Consider the following 19,630-nt stretch of genomic DNA (forward strand, 5'->3'; position numbering starts at 1 on the left):
AAATCCTTTGCCCTGAGAGCAAAGACAACAATCAAAAAGGGAGAGCTGTCCTCCCTTCTTGCTGAGATCAAGTCCAATAAAATACAGCTATGGCAGAACAGGTACCTGGTACCCATGTCTCCTCCAAATGAAGAATGAGTAATAAATTTGGACCTGATTTAGTAAATGATTATTTTGAGAATTTCTACTATCCAACTATTTAGAATTAGTTTTCCACTTAGCATTACAGGTATTGAATTTCTTATGATATCTCACGTGTCTTGAGATGTCACATGTATAAGTCAATCAAAACCTGGATGTTTGAATTGGAATAATCAGTGACCAAGTCACATAGGAGAAAATCACAAAGACAGAGTTATTAGGAATTAATTGGGCACTGCCTGGTCAGAAATTTATTCAGGACACTTGTTTTGGGTTGTGACAGAGTAAATATCAATTATATTTATTATATAACATTATATCCCCAATATCTTGCTTTCCTTGACCCCTCAGAAGTGGGGCTTAGACACCGGCCAGGGTAGACAAATGTGTCTTCCTTAGTAGTAGTTACCAGCCTTGGCTGAACATGGGAACTGTCTTGGAGGCTTTCAAAAATATTGATGTTTGGTTCCAACTCTGAAAGATTTTGGTGTTAACTGGGAATTTTAGAAGCTCCTTAGGTAATTCTTAGGCGCAGCCAAAGTTGAGAACTGCTTCCCTACATAAATGTGTAAGCAGACCAGCTGTGCCTCGGTTCCTCATCAGAGCTTCTCCCACTTCTCTCTGGCTCCCATGTCCCTCTCTTCCCAGCCTGCTTGTACCAAATTGGCACTTCCTCTTCTTTCCTAAGTCACACCTTTCCTGTTTTGCATTTTATCCTTTCAGGGCTGTGTTGTCTGCAAATATATACAATAAACTTCTACAACCATGCTCCCTGGAATGGTGCAATCCAAATACATGTCTTCCTGGCAAGTATTTCTGGCACCTGGAGCGGTGTGTCTGTGAAATAGTAACTGGTCAAAAGTGGGGTTGGGGCTACAGAGGACAGAGGTGAAGAAGCTGTGAAGGCTACCATGTTTCTCCTGATCAAAGAGCAAGGCCTGGCAGAAATGTCTGACTCCTTTTGGCATCGCCCTCTCTGAACAAGAGTGGTCAAGTTACAGTGCCTTTCCACAGGGACAGGCTATAACCACACAGATACACTCCTGGGTTGTCCCAATGACCCTAAACCAGTGAGGGGATTTTTAGCTTACTCTTCTAAACCTGCTTCATTTTTCCCTTCTGCCAAACATTTTAAAATGAAGTATCTCAAAGAGCTAATCTTAATCTTCTTCAACCAACCTTGGGCCTAATCTTTATTTTCCTTTTCCTCTCTCAAAGCCATGGTGATCCCTTAATGCAGATAACAGATCCATGGTTCACATTTTAAAAAAGGACTCCAACAGTAAACTTTTCCCTTTACAATCCCTTAAGATCTCTGAGTACCAGAGACCTGGATTCTGATGTATTACCTTGAGAATCATTCAAATACTATAGGAAAGATTTGAAAAATTATCATTATGACTGAATTATCAGAAAAGATCTCACTCAGTTCTGTCACCATCCTTCCAAAGTTAGTCAGACAATGACCCTGATGATGACCGGGGCACTGAGTCTGGGTCTCCATGAAGTGTAGGAAGCAGAGCTGGTGGTACTGCTTTTGCAGGAGATTAAAGTAAATAATAAATCAATCATCCATCCCTCCAAACTCCAAGGTTAATGGATGATTTCTTAGTAGGGATTATTGCTCACATTATTAGAACCAGGATAACAAATACTTCTAGCTTCTCATGATGAATTACAATGCTAAAGGCCCATTTTCTTCTGGGACACAAAGAAGGGCTTATCTCTTTAGGGAGTCATAAGGAGATAAGGTCAACTTGTAGAGAGACTGGTTTGCAAGCCTTATCTTCAGATATTACCTTAAGCAGACAAAATGTAATTTTGATGACAACTAAGGCTCAGAATCATTTTCTCTATCATTGTTCAAGTTACTAGGAGTATTTTTCTTATGTTTTAAGATAGAGAATAGTAGAGAGGAGAGATGTAAAGTATTACATGGATCAACAGTACTCGTTTTCCAAAGGTGGTGACGGTGATGTGGTGGTGGTGGTGGTGTGCGTGCGCGCTAAGGTCAGTGCAACAGAACAGAAATGTTCAAAGAGAAAAATCACATCCATATTAGACTCTCATTATTGCTATCTTTTTGAATTATAAAAATAATTTTGATACAGTAAAACCTCATTAATTTGTATTCCACTAATCAGGATTTTGTGGGATGAAGTCACCCTTACGTTAAGAAAGGGTCTATAAAAACAATATTGAAAGACAAAAAGAACCTATTCTTTTTAAGCATTTCAGAAGGACTTTACTTCCAATTGATGTGCCAACTATACACTTCTGATCTATTCTTTAAAGCCAGTTTTAAGCACTTCTGTGAAACGCTATTTTGTCCTTTCTGGTATTTTTCCTGTATGCTTTAAAATATTCTGTAATTGTTATCTTTCACTGATTCATGTAAGCTTTCCCCCAAATAGTATTTTATTGCATATGAACCACACATGTAATTTTGGGTATATTATAATATTTTACTGTACACTAATGATATTTAATTTTATACAAGACATATAACATATTCACACTAAATCTGTCTCCAAATGATGTAGAACAGTGGCTCTCAACTGAGGGTAATTTTGTCAATGTCTGGAGACACTTTTGATTGTCATTCCTGGGATGGGGGGTGGCACCGGGGGCTGCTGCTGGCATCTAGTGGAGAGAGGCCAGGGATGTTGCTAAACACCTACAGTGCAAAGGACAGTGCCTCATAACAAAGAATTTTCTGTTAATAGTGCCATTTTTGAGAAACCCTGATGTAGAACAAGTTAAGTCCAATCTTATTGGGGCTTTAGAGATAGTCATTGAATTTAATGCCACTTTGGAATGAATTTCATTGTTTCTAAAATAAACCAATAGTTTACTCTTTTAGTTTTTTTTAAGTATAGAAATGATAAAGTATTTGTTCAGAAAATCAGAAAACTGGGTCCTTGAAACTGATGGTACAAATAGTGCACTGCAATTTGGCTACCAGTGTTTTCCAAATCCTGGTCTCAAGTGTCTTTAATATTTTTACTATATAATTTCATGTATCATGTTTGTATTTCCAAGTCTGGTTCTATTACCATAAGGCTGTTCACAGAAGTCTGAAGAGATTCGTAGAGAGGTTTTTTTTTGAGAAATCAGAATTCAAGGACTCTGAGAAATGCTATCCTGATATACGTTTTCTGACTCTTTTCAACAGCTCTTCTCAAAGATTCATTTGCTCTTCTCAAAATTACTGAGAGCATTTAAAGGAAGTACCACTTTAAACAAATTCACTAAAAATTTTAAAACTAAAAAAAAAGCAGAAATACTATTTTTGGCTATTAAAATATCCTGGACTTCAGGAAAATGGTGACTTCTTAAGAAACGCAATGTAAGTATGATAAGACCTTGATTAATCAGAATTCAATGAGCTGAACCCATTAATTTTCTTCAAAAAGATTCTTTTTGGAAGAACAACATATATATTATAGGATGGGCCCCGAATCTGCATACATTCATTTCCTATGACTTCTGACTTCCAGAATCATGTTAAATAATGGTAGTAGGTATCTTTATTTTGTTTGCTTCTACTAGCTCTCTGTTGAGTTATGATAGATATATTTTATTATGTTAAGGATATTCTTTACTCCATTTTTAAAAGATCTTTTAATAAGGAATAGGTGTTTGGTATCTATTGACCTAATCCTGTGGCTTATGTTATTTAGTATATTGAGGGACAGAGTTATTGATTTTGTATCATTAAACTCTCTATGTATTTCTGTTGTCCGCAATGGTGACTAAAGCCAAGATAGCAAAAACAGTACCACATTTTATAACAATTTTCAATAGTAAGTACTGAACCAAAAAGTAATTTCTAATGAAAGCCCTTGTTAATCAGAAATGTCAGAATCCCTTTCCTGAAACATTAACTGAGGTTTTACTGAATCAGACTAAAGAGAATGACTGGTTTGGTCTGTGAGTGTCAGGCTGCAAGAGCACCTTTGAATTGAAAACCCCACTGGGACTGAACAGTAATATACTGTGTAATTGGCAGACAAGGATACAAATGGAGCATTAAAAATATATCACTTTAGAAACTGAAACCAGTGTGTGTGAAATCAGTTCTCAAAGCTAACTGTGTTGTTCCTATAAGTCTAGTTCCCCCAAACCTATTGTCAACTCCCCTGCAGAGTATAAGCCAGGCTGATAAAAATGCTTCAAGGTGACCCAACCCTGCATGGTTTGTGACTAAAAGTAGCAACTTGTTCTAAAGGTGATAGAAATGAAAAAACTGTGTTAGGAATAATTTACTGTACTGGCAATATTTGATTATGACCCAGAACTGTGAATAATGTAAAATATTATGGAGTGAGAATAACGTTAATCAGACTCTTGCCATAAGAATTCAATAATGTTCTCGTATAATGAAGGTTATCAATGAGGAGAAAACTCTGGTTTTGTTTGCTTTTTCAGTTGGGTATCGCAAATGTACTTGAAATGCACTGATCTTCTAATGCAGATTTTTTTTAAATTGTCAGGTGTGGCCCAATTTATAAAAATAGTTTACCTTAAATCTTTTTTTCTTCTGTCACAACATGCTTTTTTTTCTCTTCCTCTTTAAGATGTTAATTTATCATGCAAAATTTTTTTTCATTAAGTGCATTAATGCTTTTTGTTTGTACAGGATTTTTTCAAATCAGGACTCCCCATAGTTCCTAAATGTAAATCCTTAGCCAATAACATGCCAAGATGATAGCTCCATTCCACGTGGGAAAAGGCAAATTCAGCCATGTCTTGGGATTTTAACCAGGGTTCCAGCCTTTGGGTTGTATGGTGTCTCTGATAAGTCTCCCTTATGATAACTGCAGATGGACTGTAATGGAACATTTCATAGAAGAAACTGGCTTCTAGCAGTTGAATAGTGATGCTGGGAATAAATTTGGTTTCCCTGAATAATGACTTCTCAAAGCAGTCATAGCTTCTTTAGAAGTTTAGAACTGGTACCATTTCTTATCTTTATATTTCAGCATCAACTGCAAAGAAAAAATAGTCATCATAAGATGTTAAAAAAAAATTTAAAAGTGCTAATCAAAGCAAGCTCATATTGAGCTAACATGCATATCAAAATCTCAAAACTTATAAAACTTCCTTTACTTTGTGAAATAAAGTGCACATAGAAAGATTTAAAAAACCAATCAAGCTCTAAAGATTTGCCTGACAGGAAAAGATTTTTAATGATTGAGACAAAAAAAAGTGCATGGATCCCAGCCTCTACTGCCCCTTATACCTTGTTGGGGGGGATCATGTGATCAACCTAAGTCCCTCTCTAAGAGCAGCTTGTGCACACTATAGACCCAGTGTATCAGAACCAGTGGATAATTTTTTATTTTAAATCATCCTCTAAGGTAAAGAAGTATCAAAGTAGTATTAAAAAAAAAACACTTTTTTTTCCTCCCCAATCCGAGGGGAATTACAGTACTTATAATGAGATCCCAGTACCTTGTCTCTCACACAGGATTACTTACAGTGGCATCTCTGTTTAGGTGTTCTTGTGCGGGACCTAAATGTTTAAAGTTATTACTGTATGAAGATGCCTGTGTTTACTTAGGCAGTTTACCTCATGTGCATGTTTGGAAAATGCTTCTGCACTGGTCATCATGCCTGCAGTTTTCTCTTCCAGCTCTCCTAGCCTCTGTCCTCTCTCATCAAGTGCGATCCGTGCACGAGTCAGCTCTCCCATGACCCCTCCAGCAGCACCTTTCATCCCTTCTATACCACCTGGTCCAGGAATGTGCTGTGCGAGGCTGCGTGATGCTTTTCCTGCTGAAGCTTCTCCAACTGGGAGTTCAAGCCATAGCAATTTAAAACATTATGTCAGTAATTCAAGTAATTATAGTTGTTTACCACCAAAGTACAAACTTCGGCCCAAGTCAGCATTCTAGTCTTCTGTGTTCACCTTGCTATTCAGCCTTTGTAGGCCTCAGTTGTTGTTTTTCAACAAATCTCTGTGTGTGTATGTGTGTGTGTGTGTGTGTAAATACTAGAGAATGGGGTATATGCATGATGGACATTAATATACATATGTTAAAACTTTATTACTTTATAAAGAACTAAAAATTTACAAAGCTCAGTTTCTCTTAATTTTAATGAAGTAACTTTTAAAAATTGAAACCCAGCTATCTTGGTAAAAATTTAGTGAGCATTCCCAAGGATGTAACATTAGGAAAGGAATCTAGATCAGTTTAAAAAAAAATAGGACCTTATTGAGATATAATTAGCATACCATAAAATTCACACTCCCCCCCCCCCCCCCCAGCTTCAAAAAAAATTTTTGGCTGTGCTACGTGGCTTGCGGGATCTTTGTTCCCCAGCCAGGGATTGAACCCTGGCCCTGGCAGTGAAAGTGCCAAGTCCTAACCACTAGACCAACCAGGGAATTCCCTGAACTCACCCTTTTTAAGTATACAATTCAGTGGTTTTTAGCATATTCACAGACTTGTGCAACTATCACCACTGTCTAATTTTAGAACATTTCATCACTCCAAAAAGAAACTCTGTGCCCGTTAGCAGTCCCTTTCTAGTCCCTCCTTGTCCCAGTCCCTAGCAACTACTAATTTACTTTCTGGCTCTAAGGATTTGTCTATTCTGAACATTTCATATAGAAGGAATCATACAATATGTGACCTTTTTTGTCTTCCTTCTTTAATTTAGCATGATATTTCCAAGGTTCATCCATGTGGTAGCATGTATCAAACATCATTCCTTTTTATGGCAGAATAATATTCCATTGTATGGAGGCACCTAGATCTTTTGCATAGTTAAAAATTCAAGAAAAAAGGAGTTTTGATTTGTAAGTCCAAATGATGGATGAGATATTCTGGAAAACATATTCTTAATTTCTCTCTGAAAATATCCCCTGGTATCTTTCTACTGCATTTTGATTATTGTTCATCAGAGTCTCACTAGTAAACTTTGGTAAACCTTGAATTCTGAATAAAGAATCTATTTCCTAGCAGTAGTTAAAGGCAGGCAGATCCAGGATCATTTTTTCAGAATTTCATAACCAAAATGCCTTCACCCTGCCTTGCAGGTATGATCCACCTGCAAATGACACATTTGTTAGCTTACTCGTTATTCGTATGAATTGCACGTACTATTTTTGTTACACTATTTTCTAATATGAAGTGACCAATTTTAATTATGTTTGGTAGACAAATAATTTTCATGGTATAGAAGCAAAAGCCAAGTCTAGAAACAGGTCTTCTATTTTTTGATACAGTTTGTCATCAGGAGTTTACTCACAGAGCTCTTCTCTGTCAAATGTTTGTCCACTTCCACCAAACAGTCCCTTGAGGAAGCCTCTGTTTTGAGCCTCTGGTGTCTCTATGGGAGTAAACAAATCTCCTAGCATGTCCTATATCAAATCAAAAGAAAAAAGCATTAGACTGACTAAGAGTAAATAGATCGAAAGATAACATGGTGGCCGGTTAGAGCACATCATGAAAAAGCAGTCTGTTCTCCATATATTTTCTTGGTGACTTTTGCTTTGCTCCCAGTTCTCTCTCTCTGGCATTTCTTTCTCCACCTCCTTCCTTTCCTTTCCCTTCCCTCTGCAAGAACTGCCATCCTAAAATTTTCACTTTTCTGCCCTCTTCTCTTCTTCCTTCTACAATTAGAAAGCATGGGAAGCTAATATTCACCATAGGATTAATTTACACTTGATCAATGACTACCAATCTAGACTTCTGATTTTTTTCAATTACCATAGCCTCTTTCCTGTCCTAGTTCCCTTTCTGGAACCAAGCATGGACTGCCCTATGAAATGGGAAGTATTTGGTGGTATGTAGAGGAAGGCTGGACTTATTTTTATATCATGTACCAAATTATGAAATAGCTCAAGATAATTTAAATGAGTCAAAGTAGGCAGCTACTGCATGGTGAGGTACAGTTGTTCTTTTTTTTTTTTTTTTTTTTTTATTATTATTTTATTTTATTTTTTGGGGGGTACACCAGGTTCAATCAACTGTTTTTATACACATATCCCCATATTCCCTCCCTTCCTTGACGCCCCCCCCTCGATTCCCCCCCACCCTCCCTGCCCCAGTCCTCTAAGGCATCTTCCATCCTCGAGTTGGACTCCCTTTGTTATACAACAACTTCCCACTGACTATTTTACAGTTGGTAGTATATATATGTCTGGTACAGTTGTTCTTAATATTTGATGTGATTTAGAATGACTGGGGAGATATATTGTTAGGCTTTATTCCACATACACTAAATCAAAATTTACATAGATGTGCTCTGGTTATCTGTATCTTTAACTTGCTCTAACTTTTTTCAGCTTTTAATTTGCTCTAAAAAGTTTTAACTTGCTTTCGTCTTTCTAAAGCAGACCAAAAATTTGAGAATCATTGGTTTAGAGGAAGGAACTTCAACCCAAAGTCAGATCTGTGAGCTAACATCAGTTTGTGAACTGGTGGCATGACTGTCATTACCTTTCCCCCTCACCTCTGCTCCCCACACCTGTGCGCTTCCTCCCGAATCCCTTCTCTTTGGAAATGGCCGTACCATCTACTTAGTTCCCCAACTGAGAAATGCAGGAATAATTATTAATTCCTTTCTTTCCCTCATTCCTACATCTAATAATGCTCTAATCCAACTGATAACACTTTGTAGCCATTGAATCTGCTAACTTTTCTCTATCCTCACTGTCGGCTGCCTTATTTCAAACCACTATTATTTTTGGCCTTAATCTTTTTTAAAAAAGCCTCCAAGTTTTTCTCCCTACTTTTAGTCTTAATTCTTCAAAACTAATTGCCATATTGCAACCAGAATATCAGTTTTAATACACAAATTTGCTAAACCTTTTCAATGACTTTCTATTGCCCTGGGGATAAATGCCAGATTCCTTAAGGAGCTTACAAGGTGTTCCAAGCTCTATTCTTAACTAATTCTCCAGCACCACCCCTTCACTCTCTCTGCTTCCAAACTCGGCACTTTGTTGGCAGTTTCCGGAACTTTGCGGCTTTTGCATGCCTCTGCTCTGTCAAGAATCTTACTACCTTTTCCATCTCCAGCCATCCATTCCCACAGATAACTCCTGTTCATCCCTAAACAACATTTTTCTTTTTTCTTAGAACTTTTATTGAGATACAGTTAACATACAATAAACTGCATATACAACTTGGTATCCCAATCTCCCAATTCATTTCCCCCCAACCCTCCCCGCTTTCCCCACATGGTGTGTCCATACGTTTGTTCTCTACATCTGTGTCTCTATTTCTGCCTTGCAAACCAGTTGATTTGTACCATTTTTCTATATTCAACATATCTGTGTTAATATACAATATTTGTTTTTCTCTTTCTGACTCACTTCACTCTGTATGACAGTCTCTAGGTCCATCCAGGTCTCTACAAATGTCCCAGTTTCATTGCTTTTTACAGCTGAGTAATACTCCATTGTATATATGTGCCACTTCTTCTTTATCCATTCCTCTGTTGATGGACTTTTAGGTTGCTTCCATGACCTGGCTATTGTAAATAGTGCTGCAGTGAACATTGGAGTGCGTGTGTCTTTTTGAATTATGGTGTTCTCTGGGTATATGCCCAGTAGTGGAATTGCTGGGTCATATGGTGACTCTATTTTTAGTTTTGCAAGGAACCTCCATACTGTTCTCCATAGTGGCTGTATCAATTTATATTCCCATCACCAGTGCAAGAGCATTCCCTTTCCTCCACACCCTTTCCAGCATTTACTGTTTGTAGATTTTCTGATGATGCCCATTCTAACCGGTCTTTACAACCTCTTTCTAACTACCCCTTCCCTTTTGTTCCATCAACCCAGGCGCCCCTCACATGTCTCCCCAGCACCGGCACAGCCATAAGTAGACAGCATTTTCCAGAGTATTGATGCTGTATCTCTCCCTCCACTTGTATCTTGTTTATGATTGTATTTCTAAAGCCCAGCCAATTACCAAGCATATAAAAAAACTCTTAAGTGTTTGTTGAATAACATTATTATTTATTTTTAAAGCTTACTATGTTCCAGGCACCATGCTCAGTGCTTTATATGAATTCTTCCTTAATTCTCACAGCAGTGCTTCAAGGTAGAACATACAAGTAGATTAAGTAAAATGATCAGTTATATAAGTGTGCAAAATGCAACTTAAATAGTTCAGAGCTTATACTCTGAACCTCTATACTGTAATGAATGGGTTTTAGTTTTCTTATTTCTAAAATAAGGGGGAGAAACCAATTAAATCCCTAAGACGTCTTAAAGTTTTGTGACCACATTTGCTTATCCAACGATAGGCTTTTTTTTTCTTCTTCTTTTTGGGCTGTGTTGGGTCTTTGTTGCTGCATGTGGGCTTTCTCTAGTTGTGACGAACGGGGGCTACTCCTCATTGCAGTGTGCGGGCTTCTCATTGCGGTAGCTTCTTTTGTTGTGGAGCTCGGGCTCTCGGTGCACAGGCTTCAGTAGTTGCAGCATGTGAGTTCAGTAGTTGCTGCACTTGGGCCCTAGAGCGCAGGCTCTGTAGTTGTGGTGCTCGGGGTTAATTGCTTCGAGGCATGTGGGATCTTCCCTGACCAGGGATAAAACCCGTGTCCCCTGCATTGGCAGGTGGATTCTTAACCAAGGAAGTCCCTGGATAGGCTTTTATATTTATTTTGTTTCTAGGCTCTGCTTACAGCTATGATCAAAGACAAATGCCCAATTATAGCTTATAGGATGTGTATTTATTTTGTATGGCTCTTAATCACAATTAAGTTTTCTTTAAAAAAAAAAGTCCATTACCTCCTTGAATTGTATGCAAAATTTTTGTGTGTACATACATATTCCCCACCCTGGAGGAAGATTTTTATAACCTTTCAGAGGATTCTCCATAGGCAAAAAAAAAAACAATAAAATAAACAAAACAACCATGGATGTGTATGATCTCCACATTCTTCCCACATCCCTTTTTTTCTTATTTTTTTTCTGTGTATGTATGGAACCACACTAGAACTTGGTAGCATCACGATGAACATATGTTCAAAATATGTTCTAAGGCAGGCATATTTATTGTCTGGCCCAATAATATTGTAGCTTTTAGACATCTCTCTCATTCTTTCTCTTTTTACAACTGTGTCCAATGTTCATTCATAAATGTGCCTGACCTACCTGTAGATTATCACACATCTCTTGGCTGTATGTTAACCGCTGAATTTCAGTAGGAGAGACGAGGTATAATGCCTGTCCTTCGTTAGTAAAACAGAACGTCCGTGCTATCCTCATGTCTGTCAGTGGCAAATAATTAACATCCAACATTGGGCGAAGACTAGGTAGGCTGAATGGAAAAAAGCAAATCCATATTTCATATTCAAGTTGTTAGAACCTTTTAATTTCTCTGTATAAAACGTGCAGGTCCTTACATAAAACAGTAATTTTTATACCACTATTTTATGGTTGTTTTTCTTTATCCTCTTAAGGTCTCAATGGTAGTAAACTAGACTTTCACACAACGTCATGTTCAGAAAACATTGTGGCACAGTTCTATCTTAATCTACACAGATACTTAGCAAATGTCCTTGAAGGATGGATTAAATGCAGGGGCCAGCAATTTCAAAATGCTTTTTGGAGCATTTCACAGGTGCCTACAGTACAGTTATAATCTTTGATTATGGCAGAAATACCATAGCTAGAAAGTGGCTGCCTGCATACTTGGTCTATTGTCTCTTTTTAAGGCAAAAACTCCGGGTCTGAGGAGGTTATGTACTGATGAAGTGAGTCTAGTTCACTGGACCTGGGAATGGAGTGGCTTTGCTCTCCATTCCTTTACTTCCTCTATACACAGAAAGTGAAAATCACCTATGACTTAGGGCACCTGCACCGAAGGCATGACTAATAGACACGGCTGGGTCTGTAACAGAATCCAAGTGAATACCACACCTCAAGTGTCCTACTGATTGGCTCTATGCTTATCCTAATGTTGTAGCTGAATGATTTTGCTTACATGTTTATAAGAATGTACTTTTGGATACTCTCACTAGAGCCAGATTTACGAACTGCTAAAGAAAACCAATCTCAGTGCTTTTAAATCACATCTCTAATGCCAAAAGGAGAAAAACAAACTTGTAGTTAAATCTCAAGCTTTGACATCATTCTACTGATTCTAGTGTGCACAATGATTGTACATTATCCCAGATCATAAAACAAGCACTTTGAAAAAAAAAAGTACTTATTTCTCTTATCAGAGTAGTTTGTAATTACAACTTAAGCCCTAGAATCTTACCATATAAAATAGGACCTGAAATCTGTGCTATTGGAATAAGTTTTTCATGAGGTCCTAGCGCTGTGTTGTCCAATATGGTAGCCACTAGCCACATGCGGCTGTTGAGCAGTTGGTAGGTGGCTTGTCTGATTTGAGATATTCTGTAAGTGTAAATTATATACTGAATTTCAAAGATTTAGTATGGGAAAAGTATACTAAAAATACACGTGATAACATATGAAGTAACAAAGATCCTTAGGATATGAGTCCAAAACAAACCCAGTTAAACTGACTTCCATTCAGTCAGATTAATGGGTAGTGGTGGGGAAGAGGTTCCTATGGACTTTCCTGATAAGCTGCATTGTCTGTGTAGCATAATAAAAGTAAAGCAACAAAATATAACAGGTATAGTCACTTTTGGTAGGAAATGGAAAAGACTAAATTACTAAGGGCTAGGAAACAAATACTCTTAAAGCTGAAAAAAAATAGTTTTTTTTTCTGTGCGAGAATTTTTGTAAGGAAATAGTGTCCGGTAACTAAAGATGGTTCCCACTAAAAATGGCTCTTGCAGCCCAGTTTGAGAACTTATACATAGATAAGCCTCTTCTATCTCTGTCTGCTCTTTTCTAGGTCTGGGTACATTGGCACATAAGCAATCACTACCTACCTACCAACTATCTGAAAACTAGGACTTGAGGAGGTCGGACTCAGTTCTGCATCAGAAGTAGGGTGTCTTAACCACTGGACTGCCAGGGAGGTCCCATAGTTAAGTTCTGATAGGGTCTGGAAATATGCTTAGCAAGCAGAGGAGCATGCCAATTTGTAGACTTCAGTTACTCAAGCCACATGTTTCCTAGCCACACTTTACACATTACTAAAATCATGTCAAAATCACTTCTTTTCCATATATTTTTGAGAGCCTCATGAACACATGACGAGTGTCCCCTAGGACATAATATTAAAGTAGTCATTACCACGTAAAACAGCTTCGACAGAGAAAGAGACAGAGATCAGCTTCTCTCTCCTATCGCTATGATGCCTGTCGCTTTTTAAACTCTTGTTTTTCATTTCTCAAGAATCTCCCTCCTCATAAGTGTAGATGTAGCACATATTCATTTGAGTAGAAATTAGTTTTCAGATATACCATTTAAGAAAACAAGACATACAAAAAACAGGGAAAGTGAGCACTATCAAGCTAAAAACTCAATTGCAAAATAACATTAAATGTCTTTTAAAGAAAATTTTTGAGTGACTAAATGTGAGTTAGGGGAATATACACACATTTTTTTTTTCCTTCTAAACTGAGGCATATCTAGGAGCTAAGTCATTATTCTCAAACAAGACTAGAATGGCCTTCTTCAGAAATCTCTAAAAAGAGTTTGAGAAAGAGAAACCAGATAAAGAGAGAAAGAATAAGAAATATATAAGAGAATGAGCAGGCCATAAATGATTGTTTTTATTTTTTCAACACTTTCTCCTTCATTAACTACTTCTTCTTGGCTTACATATCTACTCATGTCTCCCCTATTAAAGAAAATATAACAGTAAGAACACTCTCAAAAACCCAGTTTCGCTCTTGAACTACTTTCTACTGTCTCTCATCTCTCTTTTTACCAAAATTTCCCCAAAGAATACTCTATCTCAGGGGTTGACAAACTTTTTTTAAAAGAGCCAGATAGTAAATATTTTAGGCCTCTGGTGCAACTACTGAACTCTGCCCTATTGTGCACAAGCCTCTACAGGCAATATGTAAGCAAATGCCTGGGGCTGTGTTCCCCAGATATTTGTTTATGGACATAGAAATTTGAATTTCAAATATTTTTCACATATAGTGAAATATTCTCTTATTTTTTCAACAATTTGAAAATGTAAAAACCATTCTTAGCTTGCAGGCTATACGATATCAGATTGTGGGGGAGGCCAGGGTAGATATGGCCTGGGACTGCAGTCTGTCAACCCCTGATCTATGCCACTGCCTCTATTCTTGCCCTCTTGAAATTTAGTCTTATCTCCACTGTGCTCCTAAGATTTGCCTTCTCAAAGATCACTAATATCTAGGTGCCAGATCTAGTGTTTTTTCTTGTACCCAAACTCTTTGACCTTTCCGCTGTATCTCTTGACCATCATTTTGGTAGTCTTCTATCCTGTGTTTTGATACTCTTTTGTCGTTTTCATGTCATGAAGTTATGCTACTCTGATCCTCTTCCTAGCTCTCTGGTGACTTCTCAGTCTCCCTTGCTGGATTTTCTTTCTTTCTTCCACACTCATAAATGTAGACATATGTACGCCCCCCCCACCCATTTTTGTCCTCAGATCAGTCTTTGTCTCCTCTTTTTTTATAGTGTCTTCGTTGATGATTTCATTCACTGCCACGACTTTCACTAGTGCATTTACATAGATGATTTCCAGAGCTGGATCTTCCACCTCTATTTTTTAAGAGTCCAGACATTAAATTGCTTGCTAACCTTCTGCAGGCGGGTGTATCAGCACCTCACATTCCAGGCATTCATTCTCAGTTCACTCTCAACCGTCTCATTATCACTCTGTCCAGATTCTCCTGACTTTCTTATCTGCTAATGACATCACTATTATCCAAGTTCAGGACAAAGATTTTTAACCTTTAAGTTCTCTCCTAACCGTGAGATTTAACGACCTCCATTACCTTTCACAACCAATTGGTTTTACATTCAGCGAATTTCCCTCAAGTATCCCTCACATCCATTTCCACCTAGCCTTCAATATAGCTACGACTTCAGTTCAAAAGCCCGTCCAAACTCTCCTTTCATGTGTATTTCTTAATGCGTAGCTAGAGCAGGTTAAAATAAAGTAATGACTTTTAGTATACTGTTCAGTGCTGATCTCATTTTTTCCTAGACTTTCAACCTCAGGCAAATTTATTAGCATATGTAAAATGGAGGATGCAAATAATACTTTATTTTCTTATGTCCTAGAGAAGTTATAAGGATAACATTAAATTCTATATGGAAAATTCTTGTGTGTACTATGAAACAGAGTAAAGGTAACAGTTCATTTCTTTTTCTTATAGTTTATTCATCTTCATACATCCTGTGCCTAGCATAGCATCTGGGAGATAACCTGTGCTCAAGAAAATGTTTGTTGAATGAATGTGTGAATGACTGGAGAATCACTCTTTCCTTAGATTCCTTGGTGTCAACATATATATTTCATTCAAAATGCAAAGCATTTTTAGCAAGAAACAAACAAACAAAAAACAAACAAAAAAAAACAAAAAATTCAAACTTTCCTCAAGTTGTGTGTGATGAAACTGATCTCAGGTTGCTTCTTGATAATATCTTGCACATTATACATATAATTTTCATAATTGTACCTTGTTTGCACTGTTATGATTACCAGATAATTTATAAAGAAGGCCAGTACCTCATTATCATGATATGCCCATTGGCACAAAAGCATGCCAAGCAGGCACTGTTACACATGACCACCACATCTGCTTGCAGTATAAAAGATGTCTCGGTGATGTTATGAACATAGAGGCAATTCTGAGAAGGCAGTGAGAAGACTTTGGCTTGTTTTTCTGAGCAGATTATTGTATATTGATGATCTCCTATTTCTTGGGATGGAGAGGGGCAGTTCATGACCAGTTTCCTTCTCCAAGATTTCTCATTTTCATCTATGTTATTTGGATCCCTCCAAACTTCGTACGGCGGTTGCATTAATCCGCCAGTTCGGTCCATACAGGAGAATGTTAGGACAGCTCCTTTCAATGAGAGGAATGTACCTATAAAAACAATTTCGTATCACTGGCACATGAAATTCTTTCTAAAACAGCTGCTATTCATCTGTGGGTGATAAATGTTTTATGATAATTTATAATGTCATAATATTGCAGTATTGTACATAACTCAGTAGGTTTGTGAGTTCATCAGTTGCAATAACTTGGAATCATAAAAGGTAAGGTCTAAAAAGAGTCTAAGACATCAACTTGTCAAATCCTCTCCTTATATTAATGAGAAAACAGAGACCCAGAAAGACGATGAGACTTGGGCCAGGTCACATAGCAAGTTAGCAGCTATGCCTGGACTAGAACTCAGGTTTCCTAATTCCTAATCCAGTATCCTTTTACTATACTATATAGTACTCATTAAAATACTTTTTTAAAAAAGCAAAGCTTAGAAAATTTATAATTTTAATTTATTGAATAACTTCAGCTGAAAAAATAATGCCATCTAATTCCACTTCTTTATTTTATAGACTCATTCACTAGAAAATGCTATTTTTCTCCTTCTGAAAATGAACACTCAGAATATTTCATGAAATTTAAATATCTAGAGTTCATGCTAGCAATTTTGATTGTATTAAAAAACAAAACTGAAACTACCTTTGGAATTTAGGCAGGCTTTTATGCATCTTTTACACAGAGAAATGGTTTACTCACCTGGAATCTCCAAGGTTGAATATCCATGCCAGATTATTACCTATGGGTGATTTTTACCAGTCCCAGAGACAGGATACCATGAAGCTTCGGAAGTAACTTGGGATAGATTGACTTTTGGACATTTCCAGACTCTCCCCTAAGCAGCACCCTAGCAGCCTTTTCTTTCCTTTGTCCTTTGACATCATGTAGAGAGCATAAGGAGGTTATCCCAGGCTGATATACCTCTGGAGTGTACACGTACCAGAGACTTGGGGAAAGGGTGTTATTAAAATACATTCCATTTAGAAAGTACTTTATCTATAAAGTATTTAAAATTTATGATTCAAACTAATGTGTTTAGATGATTTAATATCTCAGTTGTGTTTTTAAACCTACTTTTAAAACTAAGAAACCTGTAAATATCTTACAAGGAAGGGTAACTGGCAAGGATAGAAGAGCAGGGGTTTAGGTGCTTTAATCTGAGGGTCAAGGTATAAAAGACCAGCTCTCCCAAACTCCCAAGAAGAAAAAAAAGTCTGCCAAGGGCTGTGATGTATGATTTAATTAGTACTCATCTAGGAATGATCCTTCTATTCCAAATCCCCCTCCCCCACGTTTCCATAACTACATACCATGGGAAAACTTTTATAAGTATAAATATCCTAACATCCTCAATTTAGGGATAGCCTAAAGTAGGTTAAAAAAACAAGAAATGTACATTTTGGAAGCCATTTTACTTATGCCCGATGCTTACAAGCTGTCAGTATCAAAACAACTGTTTCTCAATAAGCTGCCTTGTCCAAACAGCTGCTTTGTTTCCTAATTTGTGGCAAAAAAAAAAAAAAAATGCTTTGATTATAGTCCTTTCACTAGTTTTATACAGGGTTTAAGTTTTCCCAACACTGTATTATTAATCTTATGACTGTGTCTTTAATCTTTCCTAACTTAAAAAAAAAAAAGCTTAAGCGAGTCCAGATTACAGCCTCTTCTATTTCAGAAGTACACATTACAAAGGAAGCTTAAATTTAAGAACTTGTATAATACGATATTAACAATTCAGTCTACAGTAAATAATTCACCAGAGAATTAATGAGGATTTTCCTCTTAAAAGAGGTCTTACTGGCTAGAAGTGTACGTTACTCCTGCTTTCCAAATTACCAGTCTTCCCCACTAAAATCTTAATTCATTCAATCAACAAATATTTATTGAGGGTTTACTACGTGTTCTAGGCTCTGTTTTAGACACAGGGGAATAAAATAGTGAATAAAACAGATAAAAATCCCTACCTTCACAGAACTTACTTTCTATGATAGAGACAGGCAATATATATAAAAAATAAGTATATATATTACGTATATATATGATATTAGCAATAAGTACTAAGGTAAAAATAAAGCTGAAAAGAGGATAGACAGTCTTGGAAAAGGATATGAATACATTTTAAATGGAGCAGAAGATGTTAAGGACTAAACATCTGTGCGATTCCCCTCCCCAGATTCATACATTAAAGCCCTAACTGCCCGCTGCTGCCGCCCCCCCCCACCAGCCCCCACCACGTAGATGTATTGATATTTGGAGATGGGCCCTCTACAGGAATATTTAAGGTTAAATAAGGTCATAAGGGTGGGGTCCTGATCAGATAGAATTGGTGTGTTTATAAAAAGAGACACTAAGAGACCTCTTTCAGTCTCCCCCTCAATGCACACATATAAGAAAGGTCATGTGAGTACAGTGAGAAGGCAGCTGGCAGCAACTCAGGGAGAGAGCTCTCACCAGATAACAACACTGCTGGTACATTGATTTGTGACTTCCAGTCTCTAGAAGTGTGAGAAAATAAAATTCTGTTGTCTAAGTCACCCAGTTTGTGGTATTTTGCCAAGGCAGCCTGAGCATATTTTTACAGAAGAGGAGGCTTCTTTGCATCATACTGTGGAATTAAGGCTCAGGAATTCAGCACAAAATATTCCAGCTACTGTGATTATCCTCTGTCTCTGACCCAAGAGTCTCATGTCTTCTGTCAGAATCTATGAAACTGGCAACTTTATTAGCTTGCAAGTAAAGTAAAATCTCAAACTATTCGCAGATCTTGACCTTCTAGAGCACTTAAGGGCAGATTTATAGGAGATGAGATCAGAGAGAGATTATGGAGCTAGGTAATATAGGTTCTCATAGGATGCAGTAAAGACAGACTTTTACTTGGTATGAGATGAGAAGATTTTGAGAATAGAGTAATATAATCTAATTTCCATCTAACAGGATCATTCTTCCTGCTGGGTATATCTTAAAGGGAGTCAAGATTGGAAGAAGGGAGAGCAGTTAAAAGGTTAGTACAATAATTCAGGTGAGAAATGGATAGAGGCTTGCTCAAACGAAGTGGTAACAGTATAAGGGGTGAGCAATGATCAGAATCTGAGTGTATTATGAAGGTCAAGCCAACAGAATATGCTAATAAGTTGGATTTAGAGTGTGAAAGAAACATAGTGGTCAAGATTGATTGTAATGCTTTCGACCTGGGAAACTGGAAGTATGGAATTGCCATTACTAGATGTGAGAAAGACTGGGAGAAAGGAAAGGAATATTAGGAATGCAGTTTGGGACATAAGTTTGAGATATTTTTTAGACATCCAAGTATATGTCAAATACCTATAACTGGATATCTATGTCAGGAATTTGGGGATTTGACCCATTAGATTACAAATGGCATTTAAAGTAATGAGGCTGGCTGATTTCATGTAGGGCTTGAATATAAATAGAAAACAGAAAAGGTTCAAGGAGTCTATCTTTAAGCATGCTGATGTTTTAAGTCCAGTGAAATATAAAGGAACGAGCAAAGGGGACTGAGAAAGAATGGCTATAAAGGTGGGAAGAAAACTAGGTAAATAAA

The 19,630-nt window shown here is 37.3% G+C and overlaps 1 protein-coding gene across 2 annotated transcripts in view; it reads right to left on the reverse strand.

The window, feature by feature from the left end:
• Positions 1–4,136: 4,136 nt before the first annotated feature.
• Positions 4,137–19,630, reverse strand: part of STXBP5L (syntaxin binding protein 5L) — a 387,479-nt gene continuing 371,985 nt past the window's right edge. The window contains exons 23-27 of one of the 2 annotated variants that reach the window (XM_057697539.1): positions 15,750–16,110; positions 11,261–11,426; positions 7,402–7,513; positions 5,717–5,937; positions 4,137–5,132 (exon numbers count right to left, since the gene is read on the reverse strand). In XM_057697539.1, the coding sequence (XP_057553522.1) occupies positions 5,091–5,132; positions 5,717–5,937; positions 7,402–7,513; positions 11,261–11,426; positions 15,750–16,110 (902 nt within the window). In that variant the 3' untranslated portion in view covers positions 4,137–5,090. The remainder of the gene's footprint in view (positions 5,133–5,716; positions 5,938–7,401; positions 7,514–11,260; positions 11,427–15,749; positions 16,111–19,630) is intronic. The other variant, XM_057697540.1, reaches the window with a different exon arrangement.

The sequence above is a fragment of the Hippopotamus amphibius genome, chromosome 10, assembly GCF_030028045.1.
Source record: "Hippopotamus amphibius kiboko isolate mHipAmp2 chromosome 10, mHipAmp2.hap2, whole genome shotgun sequence".
Classification (NCBI taxonomy): Eukaryota; Metazoa; Chordata; class Mammalia; order Artiodactyla; family Hippopotamidae; genus Hippopotamus; species Hippopotamus amphibius.